The 14,641-nt window shown below is 40.7% G+C and overlaps 1 protein-coding gene across 1 annotated transcript in view; it reads left to right on the forward strand.

Moving 5' to 3' along the window:
* The window catches only part of LOC118343162 (ephrin type-A receptor 7), a 95,184-nt gene extending 83,346 nt beyond the window's left edge, over nucleotides 1–11,838 (forward strand). Inside the window, exons 11-19 of the mRNA XM_035681915.1 lie at nucleotides 4–91; nucleotides 1,197–1,382; nucleotides 3,955–4,016; nucleotides 4,577–4,693; nucleotides 5,128–5,214; nucleotides 5,619–5,771; nucleotides 8,144–8,334; nucleotides 8,434–8,589; nucleotides 9,349–11,838. Coding sequence (XP_035537808.1) covers nucleotides 4–91; nucleotides 1,197–1,382; nucleotides 3,955–4,016; nucleotides 4,577–4,693; nucleotides 5,128–5,214; nucleotides 5,619–5,771; nucleotides 8,144–8,334; nucleotides 8,434–8,589; nucleotides 9,349–9,463 — 1,155 coding nt within the window. The 3' untranslated portion in view covers nucleotides 9,464–11,838. The remainder of the gene's footprint in view (nucleotides 1–3; nucleotides 92–1,196; nucleotides 1,383–3,954; nucleotides 4,017–4,576; nucleotides 4,694–5,127; nucleotides 5,215–5,618; nucleotides 5,772–8,143; nucleotides 8,335–8,433; nucleotides 8,590–9,348) is intronic.
* Nucleotides 11,839–14,641: the final 2,803 nt, after the last annotated feature.

Consider the following 14,641-nt stretch of genomic DNA (forward strand, 5'->3'; position numbering starts at 1 on the left):
GAGACCTGCGAGGACCTGCTGCAGGCCGTGCATGCCTTTGCCAAGGAGCTGGACAACTCGAGCATCAAAATAGAGAGAATTGTGCACACAGGTACGTGATTGGGCGTGGGAACAAAGCAGTCTTTGCAAGTCTTTGCTGTTTTTAAAAGGGGTACGTCGACAGTTTAGTATTTAAAGCAGCAAAGGCTTTTAGTCTTCAATATGGGTCAAGCTCCTAAAACACTGGACACTATATTTCCCAGAATGCATCTCAATAGCATCTTTTGCTAGACCCTCCCTGTCTGGTAAATTCCCATGTCTATTAAACTCCACATCCCAAGTTCATAACACAGGCTGCTGGTAAAGTTTACCAGTCTGAAGCCCAATCTGAGATAACCCCAATGAGAACATTAGGGTTGTTTTTTCAGACTTTAGAAAGCTCTCTTCAAAGCCACAGAAGCCATTCTGCAGTTATTGCAGGCTGTGGAGTACTCCTTCGGACGAGTAAAATGATCTTCATGAGTGTCCCTTCAAATTTGAAGCAGCGTATGAGCATCATTCTGTATAGAAAAATATAAAAACAATTGAGTGTACAGCACAGTGTAACCACAGTATACCATAAAATGGTAACAAAAGCCAAAGAATTCTTAATCTTGCTGCCATTTCTGGTATGAAATATAGAAAAATAAATAGTAGTAGCAAAGACAGCAAACAGTAGGGTGTATCAACAGCTGGAATAATCTTGAGGCAACTCAAGGTATTTTTGCACTTTCCCTCAACCTGCCTTGAGACAAATTGAAGAAACCAGTTCAATCAGTCTGGCATCTTACTGATCTTTGCCAAAATCGAGCTCCGTTGTTCTGGCTGTTATATTTGCCTCGGCTCTACTTGATGTTCCACTGTTTCACCTGCACCCTACCCCATCTTTGATCTTTCTTTGATCCCTTTGTATTTCATGTCTCTCCCTGTCTCTCTCTCTCTCTCAATAGTGTCTGTTCATTTGCGTCATCTCTCTTCCTCCCCAATACGTTTGTGTTTCTCCCATCTGATTCTGCACCAACCTTCCTTCTTACTTTCTTTTCATCGGTGCACAGATATTGCTACATATCATCAGTGTGACCTGCAACACTTGTTCCACTGTTCTCTCTCCGTTCCCCCGTGGTTGTTCATTGATCAATAAGGGATCATGACCATTGTTTGTCTGTCTCCCCTTACAGGCGACTTTGGGGAGGTGTGTCGTGGCTGCCTGAAGCTGCCCAGTAAGAGAGAGCTGCCGGTGGCCATAAAGACATTAAGGGCCGGCTGCTCTGACAAACAACGGCGCTCCTTTCTCAGCGAGGCTGGCATCCTGGGGCAGTTTGACCACTCCAACATCATCCGGCTGGAGGGTGTCATCACCACCGGTAAACAGGATGGGAGGGAGATGAAGCAGAAAGCAGAAGGTGAAAGGCAGTTTGGAAGTAAAGGTGATACCACTGGGAAAAGAGTGGGAAAACAAAGGAGAGCGGGTGAAGATAAAAAGAAGCATAGAGGGGGGATACATCCTGGGTATTGAAGGATCAAAGGAGTAATGGGACAGTTTGACCACCTTCAGTATCATAAAGGGGGCTGATCACCTCCATTAGCAAGAAAGAAAGGATAGGGAAAAAAGAAAATAAAGCTGTAGGGAAGCAGAATAGGATAAAACAAGCAATTGGAATTTGACCATTTCAATATCACACGTTCGGAGGGGGGGTCATCACTTCTTGTAACTATGGGGAGAAACGGGAAGAAAACTGGAGGAGTAGCAAAAGGGCAATGGACAGGAGAGAGAGGATTGGGAGGAGCACTGCGATACTCCGACCACTTCAATATCACACGAACGGAGGGGGTCAGTGCCTACAGTGAAGAGGGCAGGACGGGGGGATGGAAAAGAAGAAAAGGTTGAAGAGTAGAGAGCAGGGTGGCGCGATGGATGCCATACGCTAGCAGCAGCTGAGCTACATCAAGGCCCATTTTCCGCTGACAGATAGCAATTGAGGTCCTAGAGCGAAAACAGGATGGAAGGAGGGGGGGACTTGAAGGGAGGAGATGGAGGAAAGAGACATGAGAGACAGAGAAGATGAGGTAGAGGTTAATGGGAATGGCAGGTGAAGGGAGAAGCTTTAAAGAGTTTGTGAAGTTTTTGTTACTGCCGCAGTGATGCTCAGTGTGGTGTGTGTGTGTGTGTGTGGGCACAGTGCCCGAACACACTGTGCTCAGTAGGATGGCAGCAGATGTGCAGGGTACAGTAATTGGTGCTAGAGACCCAGCGGGGCACTGAGATCCACTCCAATCTCTCCCACCATCACGTGCACAAACACACACACACACACACACACACACGTCAGTCCCATATGTTCACCTTCTCTTTCACTATCATTGACACACACACACCTGCTTGCTTGTCTCCTCACTTGGCATGAAATCACACATCCGTGCACACAAACAGTACACACCCACACCTACCGACTGTTAGACTACAAATCACCTGCTTTACATCACTTACCCCCCACCAGATCCTCACCCAGCCCTCTTCCATCCCTCCACCACCTGCAAAGAGCACCCACCTCTTTACTACTCTTCTCTTAATCTTAATTTAATCATCCTCACCATAATTCAAGGCCACATGAAAACATGGGCGCATACCACTAAGTCGAAAAGCGTCCTCCTTTCCTTTCTATCCTGTCCTTCTTTATATGTTGCTTTTATGACCCACCATTTGCGCTACCTTCTAACTGGGAGTTCCAGGATTATAGGCAGTGGTACATACTGTTAGTAAAAGCACCAATACCACAATGTATTTACCTCCAGTTTAATACGGGCTGTTATACTGGTCTGGTTACTAAATTAATCCAGCCAATCAGAATCCAGAATTCTCAGTGGCCATTGTATGAACTCCATTCACTGTATTTTTTAACAAAGCCACTTTACAGTATGTATTAGCATTCATACATTATAATGTAATCTCAAAACAGTTTGAAACTCTCGGCTACAGTGAAGTTCAAGGATTTGCTTTTCAATATGTATTCAAATCATGACTTACAAGTGCCTATGACTGGATGAATTTGTGTTTGTGTGCAGCAGGAGACAGCACTTATTACTCCGTCCTCCCACCCCCTTCTCTCTTTCACTCTGTCACACACACACAGGTTTTCCTCGCTCTGCATTTCTGTCAGGATTTGCAAACTTATGTGACATCCTCTTTAGCAGGTAACCATTTGACACAAATGATAGAATTCAACATTCACTCTCCAACTCGCATTAATTACATGATTGCTGGCATTTTATGACAGTGTCTCTGTGCCGAGTGTTGTTGGTCACCTTTTCAAATAGCTTCCTGAAAGTCCAGTAATACTGGCAAACCACGAATTGTGGATATTACAATGCCAGGGTTTTTATTTTTTTTAGATATTAAATTGTTTACATATCTATCAAGGTTCATCTAACTGTCTCAACCTCCCATAATCCACTTCTTCTTTCCTCTCTCCTCCAACTGCTGCAGTCTTATTTTCCTCCTCTGTGCACTTCATAGCACTGCTGGATCCCTGCCATCTGTGCCTGGGCACAGTGTGTATGTGTGTGAGCATGCATGTGTGTAGTGTATATGAACGTGCATACCTGGACTGTACTGATCCGTGCGTACAGTTGAGCGCAGATTGTGTGTGTGTGTGTGAGTCTTTGAGGGTCGTTAAACTTGCTGAGACAGCCAGGGCAGCACACAGGTTCTCCTGACTTCACCACAGTTCACTGGGTGAGGAATGGCTTTGCACAATGCCTGCCGTGCTGCCAAGTGGACTAGACTCACTTTATTCTCTCTCACCCTCCCCGCTCTCTGTGTGTCTCTGTCTCTATTACCTCTCACTTTCTTTTTTCCCCCCTGATTCTCTCCATTTTATTCATTTTAATCTGCAATTTCCTTTACTCTACTGTCCTGCTCTCTTTGTCTTTCTCCAGGTAACACCATGATGATCATAGTGGAGAGCATGTCTAACGGAGCCTTAGATTCCTTCCTTAGGGTACGTTTTTTTTGTGTTTATCTGTATGCATTCATCTGAAATGTACATGCAGACATGTTTTCTCATCATCTAATAACACAATTTAAGCCTCATCATTCTTGTCTGTTTTTGAGCCATAAGATATTTTATTCTAATAAACCTAAATTTACTGTTATTATAACGCAGTCCTAGGGCGGCAATGCTTGTGCTTATTACAGTAATAAGGAAAATGTAACATAATTAACTCCACAAATGGAGTGTTTTCTGCTTAAAGATGCTGTAAGCGTGTGTAAACTGTTATTGTGCCCCTCTGCTCTGTGAACAACTGCAGCTTGGTTTATAATGATATGAATTAATGGCCTGTTTGTTTTTATTCTCCAAATAAAGGGATTCAGCTCAGTGAGCACAACATTGTACTATAGTAACAGATGTGTCGCCTTTTTTTGGATCACTACATGCATACTATGTACACTCATCCTCTCCTCTCTACTATCCTTTCCTTTTTATTCACCCCCCTCCCTGTTTTTCATTGCTTTTTTCTCATTTTCCATCTTTTTTTTTCTTTTTTCCCCTAACCTCAGAAACATGAGGGCCAGTTGAGTGTAATGCAGCTGATGGATATGCTGACTGGGGTGGCATCAGGGATGAAGTACCTCACTGAAATGGGCTTCGTCCACAAACGGCTGGCCGCACACAAGGTAAGGGAGCAGGTGGGAGCGGATGATAGAGGAGAGGGTGTAGGGTGATGTATGTCTCACACTTGCAAGTTTTCACAGGTGGGTTAGAAAATACAATTTGTCCTTGTCTGCAGACGTTTTCGACAATCACCTGCCGGCAGGTTTTTATTTGAGTGATACACAAAGCTGAAAATGACGAGACACTACTGTCCAAATTGTTTTGTCACATCCAGATTTCACTGTTTGGCATTTTCCTAAAAGAGCCTGTCTGTCAAACTGCAAAATGCAGTGGTCATGTTGCGGAAAATGAAGAACAGGACTATTTGTTCTTGTAAACAATCAATCAGTCCCTGGTGCGACGGGAGCTTTGCCCATCAGGGTGGTGAGCTCTCACGCTGAGATTGTTTCCCCCCCAAATGTAACCAATGCTAATCAGTTTGTTTTCCCACTCTCAGGTGCTGGTTAACTCCAACCTAGGCTGCAAGGTATCTGGCTTTAGACCTCTTCAGGAGGACAAGATCGAGGCCATCTACACCACACTGGTGAGAGAAAACCGCAGTTAAAATGTCGACTGGATTTTACTGGATATTTTACATTCCATTCCTAATGAATGACCCTCAAAAGCAGCACAAAGCCCGTTGGTAGGAAGTTCACACATGTAAGGGTGATATTTTTAATGAGCCTTGGACCAAATGAGAGTTAACACATGTCATGTCGGGTTCAGTTGAGGTCATATAATTAAGCTGTCACAGAAAAAATATTTCAGCTGCTTTATTTCCCTGGATATTTTTGGGTTCCACTCAAGGTGAACCTGCTCCTCTAAAGATTCTTTTGATCTACTGAAAATATGTTCAAAGCTTTTCAAAGAGAATATTAAAACGTTACTTTTGTGAACTCTCCACACCCTTTTACTCCTGTGTCTTACCTCTCCGCTCCTCTCCTGCAGCACGGAGGGAAGAGTGTGGTGCTGTGGACTGCTCCGGAGGCCATCCAGTACCATCGCTTCTCCTCAGCCTCAGATGTCTGGAGCTTCGGCATTGTCATGTGGGAGGTCATGTCCTATGGAGAGAGACCCTACTGGGATATGGGCAACCAGGATGTAAGTGTGTGTGTGAGATAGGAGGGTGCTTTCCATTAATCTCTCCAGTCATTTCCTTTATATTCCTTTACCAGTCTCTCTCTCTCTCTTTCACCTCCCTCTATCAATGAACTCTGTATCCATGCCCAGCTTGGATCTTATTAAAAGAAAGCCAAGAAGCCACAGTACCTCTGAAAGCTTTTGCAGGGCCTAAGTCCCCCTCTTTAAGTCCGCATCAGCTCCATGACCAATCCTGTTTTCTCTTAAGGACGCATTGACCCCCTTCAAGTGGTCTCCTCCTGTCCCCGGGTGCCATCTTGCTCTTAAAAGTGTTAAAAATCCCTCTGGAAAAATTCTCTGAGGAAATGTAAAGCGCTTGCTGCTATTTGAGGGTTGAAGATTGTCCAGTCGATAGGACCCTGCCACTTATCACTACAGACCTATAATTTCCAAGTCAATGTGGGTGGGTGCTCTGTTTTGCTCTCGTCACTCCTACCTCTTTGTCCTTCTAAAATAAAAAGGTTGTTTTTATTCTACTTTCGGAAGGAAGTCATGCTTCTAAAGTGCAGTTGAGAGCATGATGCAAGTCTGCTAAGAGACAGGCCAGAGAGCAGATTATTCGTCGGGACTATTTTTCTTTTTATTTGAAGCCGACAACACAAAGTATGAGAAGATAATGATCATTTTAAGAATAATTATCCAGAAGCTCAATCATGCTAATGCCCTCTCAAATTACTGTCATAGTAAAATAATGCCTACACTTTATGCACGCAGGTGCATAGTTAAAAAGCAGCGAATTATTAGCATGTTCCATTTTTGAATGTCCAAAATTAATATGCATGAGTTATTCAGCAGCATAAGAAAAGCTAGCTTTTTACAGCGTCTTTTTTTTCATTTTCCTGTTGCCCTTTCACAAAGCAGGAGAAAGTTTCCTCTCAGCCTGGTTCATATTATCAAACTTTCCAATTGAGAGGGCAAAGGTCAAGCTTGTAGAGCGCCAGGGATATTAATCCACTTTAAATTGATACATTATATCATAACAGAATTGTTGGTCGGCCTGTCCACCTGTGATCCGTCGTGACCTTTACCTACCGACTTTGATTAAATGGAAAATGTCAAATGCTGAAAGGCATTTTATGAATGCTCTTTAGTGAGATAGGAGCTTAAGGGGCTGAGAGGATGGTGGAGTGGGGAGGTGGGTGGTTAGGTAGAGAGAAGAGAGTGTTTTAGGAAATAATGCCGCTGATGGATGTCATCTTTGTGATTATACTCTGACTTTATTTCCTCCTTTCAGGAGATTGTATTTCTTAGAGTGATTCAGGAGGAGGACGTATCGCATGTCCCTTTATATACTGAGAGGAAATCTCGTGAGGTGTTGTGGTGGACGGGGCGACATTAGTTTGATGGAGGAGCGAGGAACATTGAGGAAGTGGAGTGAGGCTTTCATGCTCTGCTATTTGAAGACAGCGAGGTTTCACTGGGATGGATGAAACATGCTGAGTTGAGATGAATCATTGTATTTAGTAGCTTATCTTTTAGAGTGGGTCAGGTACAAGAAAACACTGGCTCTTGTGGTCTGTTTTCTTCATCTCTGTAATTGCTCTCCTATTTCAAACCTGTCTGGATTGTTTTTATTCACAGGCCTAGAACATATTGTATTATAGGAAATTAAAATGTTATAATATATAATCCAGTTTTCTGCTGATAGGAGCCCAACTATTGTGATACCCAATCAAATATCCTGTGAAGTGACACTAAGAGACATTGAATATCCTGTTAAGTGACCTTTCAGACCACATTCAAAGTCAGTCAGTTGGGACGGATTTTGCATTGTTCAGGTTTTGCAGGAATAACGTCTCTTTCTAATAATAGTCGCCTATTTGCTGTATGGTTCTAGTTCTTTGTAGTAGTTTTAGACATTAGCGAAGACTTGTAGTCCGCTCATATTGTTTAGCTTAGCAATGAATCTCTGTGACATTCTGTTTGTTTTGCAGTTGATGCTAGCTTGGTGACCTTACAGGATGCTGCCTTAAAAATAACTTAAATGACTAATAAACAGCGAAACAATGCATTGGAGCATTATAGGTGGTGTAATTACTGACAAGAGAAAATGAGAGCACCAGCACTTTTCTACTCTTATTTATCCAAGTAGGACCTTCACTGTCCAACCGCTTCTATTCTTGGCAACTAAGCAACTTTTAAATACCTTACTCGACTTTTTAAGTAGGACAAAACTTTTTTTTTTACTTAGTTCCCCCATCTTGCCCTACCAGTCACAAACATGCTCTTTTGAATATGTGTCCAATTATAGTACAAATACTGGTAAATCACAACATTAATTCTAGAGTCTCTACCCTGATATAATTGTTTTCCTTCTTCTGCACGTCCTGTAGGTGATCAAGGCCATTGAGGATGGTTTCAGGCTGCCGGCTCCAGTTAACTGCCCTCCACATCTCCATCAGCTGATGCTGGACTGCTGGCAGAAGGAGAGGACAGAGAGGCCCACCTTCAGCCAAATCCACTCAGCCCTCAGCAAGAGCATTCGCTCTCCCGATGGCATTGGTTCCTCCACACTGGCACGCAGGTATGGTCTGGTAATACGGATCGCTGAATATATTATTTCCACAAAGTTTTTCCTTTCTCCACACCTTCAACCCTATTTCTTGTCCTCTAGAACCCTGAGTTCATCCATTACGCTAGCAGAAAGGCCTCTCCCCTCCTTCCCATCCTTTAACTCAGTGGGAGAGTGGCTGGATGCAGTGGACATGGGCCGATACAAGGACAACTTCACTGCCGCAGGATACTGCTACCTGGAGTCTGTGGCCCGAATGACTGTACAGTAAGTGGTTTTACACAACTCTGTCTCAGTGACCTTTCATTTCCTCTTTAAGAGAGGGTGGCTAAGTGAGATAATAAGAGAACAGATCATTAAAAAGATAGCTGCATAAATAAATAAATGACTTGGGGAATAATGTCCACTCTATTTCTTGATATGAATTGCTTTTTTAAATCTTGACTATTAAAGATAATATTTGCACAACTGAAAAAAGTCTTGAGTGACATCTAAATGGGTAAAAATGGATAAATCAGAACCGATTATTTGTTAGACCAAAAAAATATTAGCAACTATTCTGACGATTGATTAATTAAGGTTGTATTTTTAAGCAAAAATCTAAAATATTCTCTGGTTCTAGCTTTTTAATTTTGAGGATATTCTGCTAGTCTGCTGATCATTTTTAGCATAGAAATGTATGTTATTGTGGGCAGGGCTCATATGATAATAATAATAATAATGAGGACCAGTCAGGTTTTGGCAATTCTTTAACATGATAATGATAGTTTGATCCAACCACACCCTATATAGTCCAAATTAAGAGATAAACTGAGTTTTTCAGTGATAAATTAATGAATATTTAATGTTATAGAGAAATACTTAAGAGAAGCTTTTTAGTGGCTTTAAAACATAAGCGTGAGCATATGATTATTAGAAACACATTTTTCTCTGCGGTCATAGAGTCACTCAACCTATCTATTGACATACAGTCCATGTTGCATCTTTTTTAATAATCTTGGTAAATATTGATCTCTGTGTCCACAGAGATGTGCTGAGCCTTGGCATCACTTCCCTTGAGCACCAGAAGCTGATACTGGCTGCCATCCAGACCCTCAGAGCCCAGGTCATCCAAATGCACGGGCGCGGTGTCCAGGTCTAACCAACAAGTCAACACACCCAGTCTCACACTGCTGCTGCGACCCACACATATGTGCAGATGGATGATGGGGTGGAGAAGAGGAGAGCGGGAGAGAAAGAGAGTGCTCTCCCAAACTGATGGAAAGATGAGCAGAACTTTCAGCTAACTGCACACCTCTATCTACTCCTCCTTCCCACACTTCTTCATGCCTTCCTTGATTCCTTACTTCCTTTTTTCTAACAGTCCCCTCAGAGACAGGCGGCGTTCCTGTCGCGATTGGGGGAAAGCAGAGGAGTGATGTCACGTGACTTTTTTTTGTGACCTCTATCTGCACTTTGACCTTCAATAACTGTGTCAGCTCCTTCTCACTGGTTCTGGATTAGTGCGTAAAAGACAAATGAAATATTGTCTGTAGCAGGAGAGGCTGTCTGAAGCTGACCTCTGAGCAGCAGCAGGGGCACAGATCTACTGCGCTGCAAACATGGTTATGGACGAGCGCTCAAAGAAACATTAACATTTTGAGTAGAATTTCCCTTTACCACAACACCGATTCACTAGGAACAATATATTGTTAAAGCTAGGAACTATTTTACTGGCCTTGTATCATTTTACTCTCTTCTCAGAACTGGCACAGCTGATTTCACATCAAACAGGAAGTGATGTACGAGGACACGTAATCATATCATTGTATGTCAGAGCTGATCTCATATCAGAAGGTAAAAGAACATTTCTGGAGATTAAACATGGCTGGAATGTAACGTATGGTTTTAGAGCGGCAGCTTAAGGAGACTGTGCTGTCCCATGTCGAGGGTCCAGTGAGTCTGAGGTTAGAGTTGGATGAGGCCTCAAAAGCATACAGTATAGTCCTATATTCAGTATATTAAGTGTGCTGATGGGATGAAAAGAGCTCCAGTAAGTTATGGGCGATGATTATACTGTACTTTCAGGAACATCAGCCTGCTTTTTTTTTCCTTTGGGGTTAAACAAAAGCTGCAGGATACAACTGTAAAGCAAAAGGTTGAACATGTGTGTTTGATTGTTAATTAATTTGTTGTATGTCGCTGTCTGTTTCGCTACTCTCGATTCTATTTTCTTCATTTCCTTTATCTTCCTCTTCCCCTCTATGCTTTGAAGTTGTTTTCTTTGTGCATTTAAAGCATCTAATTTTCCCTTTTAGCCTGCTGAATGTCATCTCGGTAACATAATCCTCCTCTCCAAAGCCTCTCTCACTACCGTGTTTAATACTCTGTATAGAGCACGGGCCAACTCTGGAAGATGGCCTGATTCAGATATTTATCCATATTTATTTATGTTTACAGACTGTAACACAAATCTCTCAAGAAAAGAGGTTAGGGAAGGCTTATTTATTTAATTAGTATTTTAAAAAACATGTTGAGCAAAGCAGTAGTCGCCTCTTGTTTTGTTGCTTTATTATATGACTATGAGTTTATACCTGAACAGATGAGTTGTTTTGTACACAGGAAGTGGGAGGAACACTGGATGATTTTTACTGTCAGCACACAGTATCTGTGTATTCTTGAACACTGGATTTGATACAGTTAATTTTATGTCCATTATCATTCCATTATCATTGGATTTGCTGTATACATTACAGTGTGTGTGGCAGTATGGATACAGTATTACAGAATGTCATATGGACTTTTTCCTTGTAGCTGTTGGATTATCATTAATTTTGTGTTGCTGTTAATATCAAGCTCTGCCATGCTATGTGGTTGCACTTTTTTCCAGTTAACTCCCAGAATTCTCTCTGCACAGTGATCTGCCCCTCGCCTTTTCTGTCCTATTTCAATACAGGAGACTTGAAGGAAGAAGTTTATTGGGGACTTACCTGATTATCATACAGTTTCACAATAGAAGCTACATACATTTTTAACTGGAATATTGTAACTGGTTTGTATTTGGTACAAATAGATTTTTTTTTTGTTCTTTCTCCTTGTACTCTCCTCTCTGTAACCGTTTTGTCAAATGAAATGAGCTCATATGTCCTTATAGATGTTATCACGCACATGTTAAGATATCTGGAGAAACACTGATAGTCCCTTTATACACACACACACACACACACGCACACACAAGACTACAAAGACACACACGTGCAGTCGCTAACACTCAACAAACTGGACCTTGTCGCCATAATGAATTAAAACTCTTATTTGTTTGCCCTCTCTATCCCCCTTTCTGTTACTGTGACCATCATGATATGTTTAATACTGTACATATGTATTTGAAAATGCTAAATCTATTTTTATAATTTGTTTGAAGAACAATGTGTTGAATATAATATCTGCTCACTGTGTAAGGGTTTTATTTGTTTGAATTTTAGGGCCATAGCCAAGAAACTCTGGTGTTTGGAATATAAAACTGAAAAAAAAAGTTTCTTTTTTTGTTTTTTGATGATTTTTACCTGTTAGAAGAAAATCTGATGGCTGTTGCAATATTGAAACGTGTTATTAAAAAATCTCCAATACAAGCAAATGGTTTTACTCCTCGTCTTCCATTTTGGGATTTGATGTAATCTGGATTTTTTTTAGGCCAATATTGATATTTGAAAGTTTCAAAAACGTATTATATAATAATTTTTATTACCATAATTATATTTACCTTTTTTTTCAATAATTGTAATAAAGATATGTATAGACCAACTGACATTTTACAGTTGGAAATTAAACTTGTGCCCTCTGGTGGACAAACTATGTAATCACAACATTGTTTCTAAATTACTTCATATTTTGGCATTTCAATCTATACTGACATTTCCTGTTTTTCCCCAACATATACACTAATGGCAACATATCTGCAATAGGATCGAGGTTAGGATCACTCAATATACATGTAAGGTTTAAATCACACATAACATTACAGTTAAAATGAAAGTCAAATTATAATACTTTTTACATGCTACTTTTGTGGCATTCTTACTTAAACATTCTCAGATAGAGGCAGTAATAATATGAAAATTATTTGCAATTTACCTAAACACTGACCACGGGGTTAAAGTCGATAACTGTTACCTGTTGGTTTTGTGCAATTTAACTGTTGACAACAAAGACTACTAGCTAATAAACATGTATGTTAACAATGCGCATGTTAATATATGAAAATTATGGCATTTTAGAGATGTGTGCCCTCCACCCCAACACTATACGGACCTTACCATGAGCAGCTTTCACTTTCATGGGAACTATTCGGTAGAAAGTAGTCCCAATAAAAAAATTTTTTTAGTGCTGTTCAAGTTCAAGTTCAATTGACCTTCACTGTATTGATGTGGCAGCAGACATTTTTACTATATCAAACTCTGGCCAAATAAAAGGTAAACTACAGGTAAGTAAGTAAATGTTTTTGGTGTTTTTTTATCATTTAGGAATGAGGTCTAAATGAGAAAACTCTATTATCCATTTACTATTTAACTTTTGATGCAAAGGAATGAAACTACAGTCCTTTAGAGCTCAGTCATTCCTCTGACCGTAAGGCTACCTGGGCCTCTTGTACTAACGTATCTATGTGTTATGAAGTTAAAGCCCTGTATCCACTTACAACAGAATTCAACTTTCGGTTGGTTCGTGGTTTTCTCTTACTCTCTTCTCTACCATGTGCACTCATTAAGTCTCTCTCTCCGGGACTGAGGTTATATTAGTTACTGCTTTATTACACCCACCTTTATACTATCACTGAGCGTATGGGAAATTTTTGTAAATGCAAATGGGCTTTGCGTGGGATTGCCGTGGGCAACTGTGTGGGTGGGTAGAAGTGAGTGTGCTGGTACGTACCTCTGTGCCTGCTTGCATGGGTCGGTGTGTGCGCATAATATTGTGCACGCACTGTATGTGTGTTGGCAGTCCATGGGCATACATTTGAGAATGAGATCTTTTTATTTATCTCATACAGTTGCAGCAGCAATCCATACTTTTTATATTACAGTCTTATTGGAGTTGAGGATTGGAGTTTGAGACTTAATGAGTTTCATCTCTGAGCCATCGCTGGCTGCAGCTTTCTAAACCTCCCACGCAATCAAACATCACCTCCTTCAGATGCTGCTTAGCAGACCTTAGCATCTGAACTCCCGCTGTAACAACACTAGATTTGGATCATTCATTATCGGAGGCTTTTCATAGATTTCTTTCTCGCGTTCAAGATATAATGTGATGAAGACACAAAAAAAAAAAGCTTATTTACACAGCAGGTTCATTAAGATTCTGTCTAAGAGACAGGAACATCCAGAATGTAACTAGTGTCTCTGAAGAAATGTTTACGCATTTATTTATAAGATAGAAACAAAATGTCAAATTGTATCAAAAATATAGCTGTAAAAATATGTTGCTTATCTACATAATATAAATTATGAAATTCTAATAGCCCTGACACTTGACTCCTGACTGCTCTGGGTCAAGAGCTATGTGAGCAGCTGCACACATGCTAAATGAGCCGAATAGAGGGCCTAATCAACTGCTCTCTACTTCCTATTCCCTTGCGGTACAATATAATAAATGCTATTCATTTGAGTGTGATGTTTTAGTATGCAAACATAGGAACATCATCATATCCCACAGTAACTCTCCTCAGCGGCGAGGGGGTTTTGTGTTAGTTGGTATTTTATCAGGCTTCTCACGGTTTGAGTGTAAATCTTCAATCAGATTTGCCTGTTTATTCACTGTAAATGAGACTGGGACGGGGAGACGGGTAGGGATTCTTCCAAGAGATTAAAGCAAATCGCGCTGGATTGTTGGAATATGGATTGTTGTACCTGAAAACCATCACTTTCTCAAAATACCCTCAAAGACTACACTTTTAAGACACGGCCTTCGAATAACTTAGAGTAAATTAAAATACACTAAATATGATTCCGGCTAAGTGTAAGTAATCTATAAGTAAGTAGATTTCCTTTTAGAATTAAACTTCAGAAAGAAATATGAAAGAAACTACAGTGAGCCTAACACCAACAATAATTTCAATAATCAGCAAAAATGCCAAAATTCTGGGGTGGAACTGAAACGATCAGTTGATAAATTAATTAGTCGCACAACATAAAAAATGAATCTCTACCAACTTTGGTTTCAGTTTCTAACCCTAACCCCCCCTAAATAATTCAACCTATGAGTCAATTACAACACATCTGAAGATAATTCATTGAAAAACTATTGATAGAATTATTAATAATAGAAATAATCATTAGTTGCAGCT

This window comes from Morone saxatilis, unplaced genomic scaffold (genome assembly GCF_004916995.1).
Source record: "Morone saxatilis isolate NCDOM2014 unplaced genomic scaffold, NCSU_SB_2.0 Contig9, whole genome shotgun sequence".
Taxonomy (NCBI): Eukaryota; Metazoa; Chordata; class Actinopteri; family Moronidae; genus Morone; species Morone saxatilis.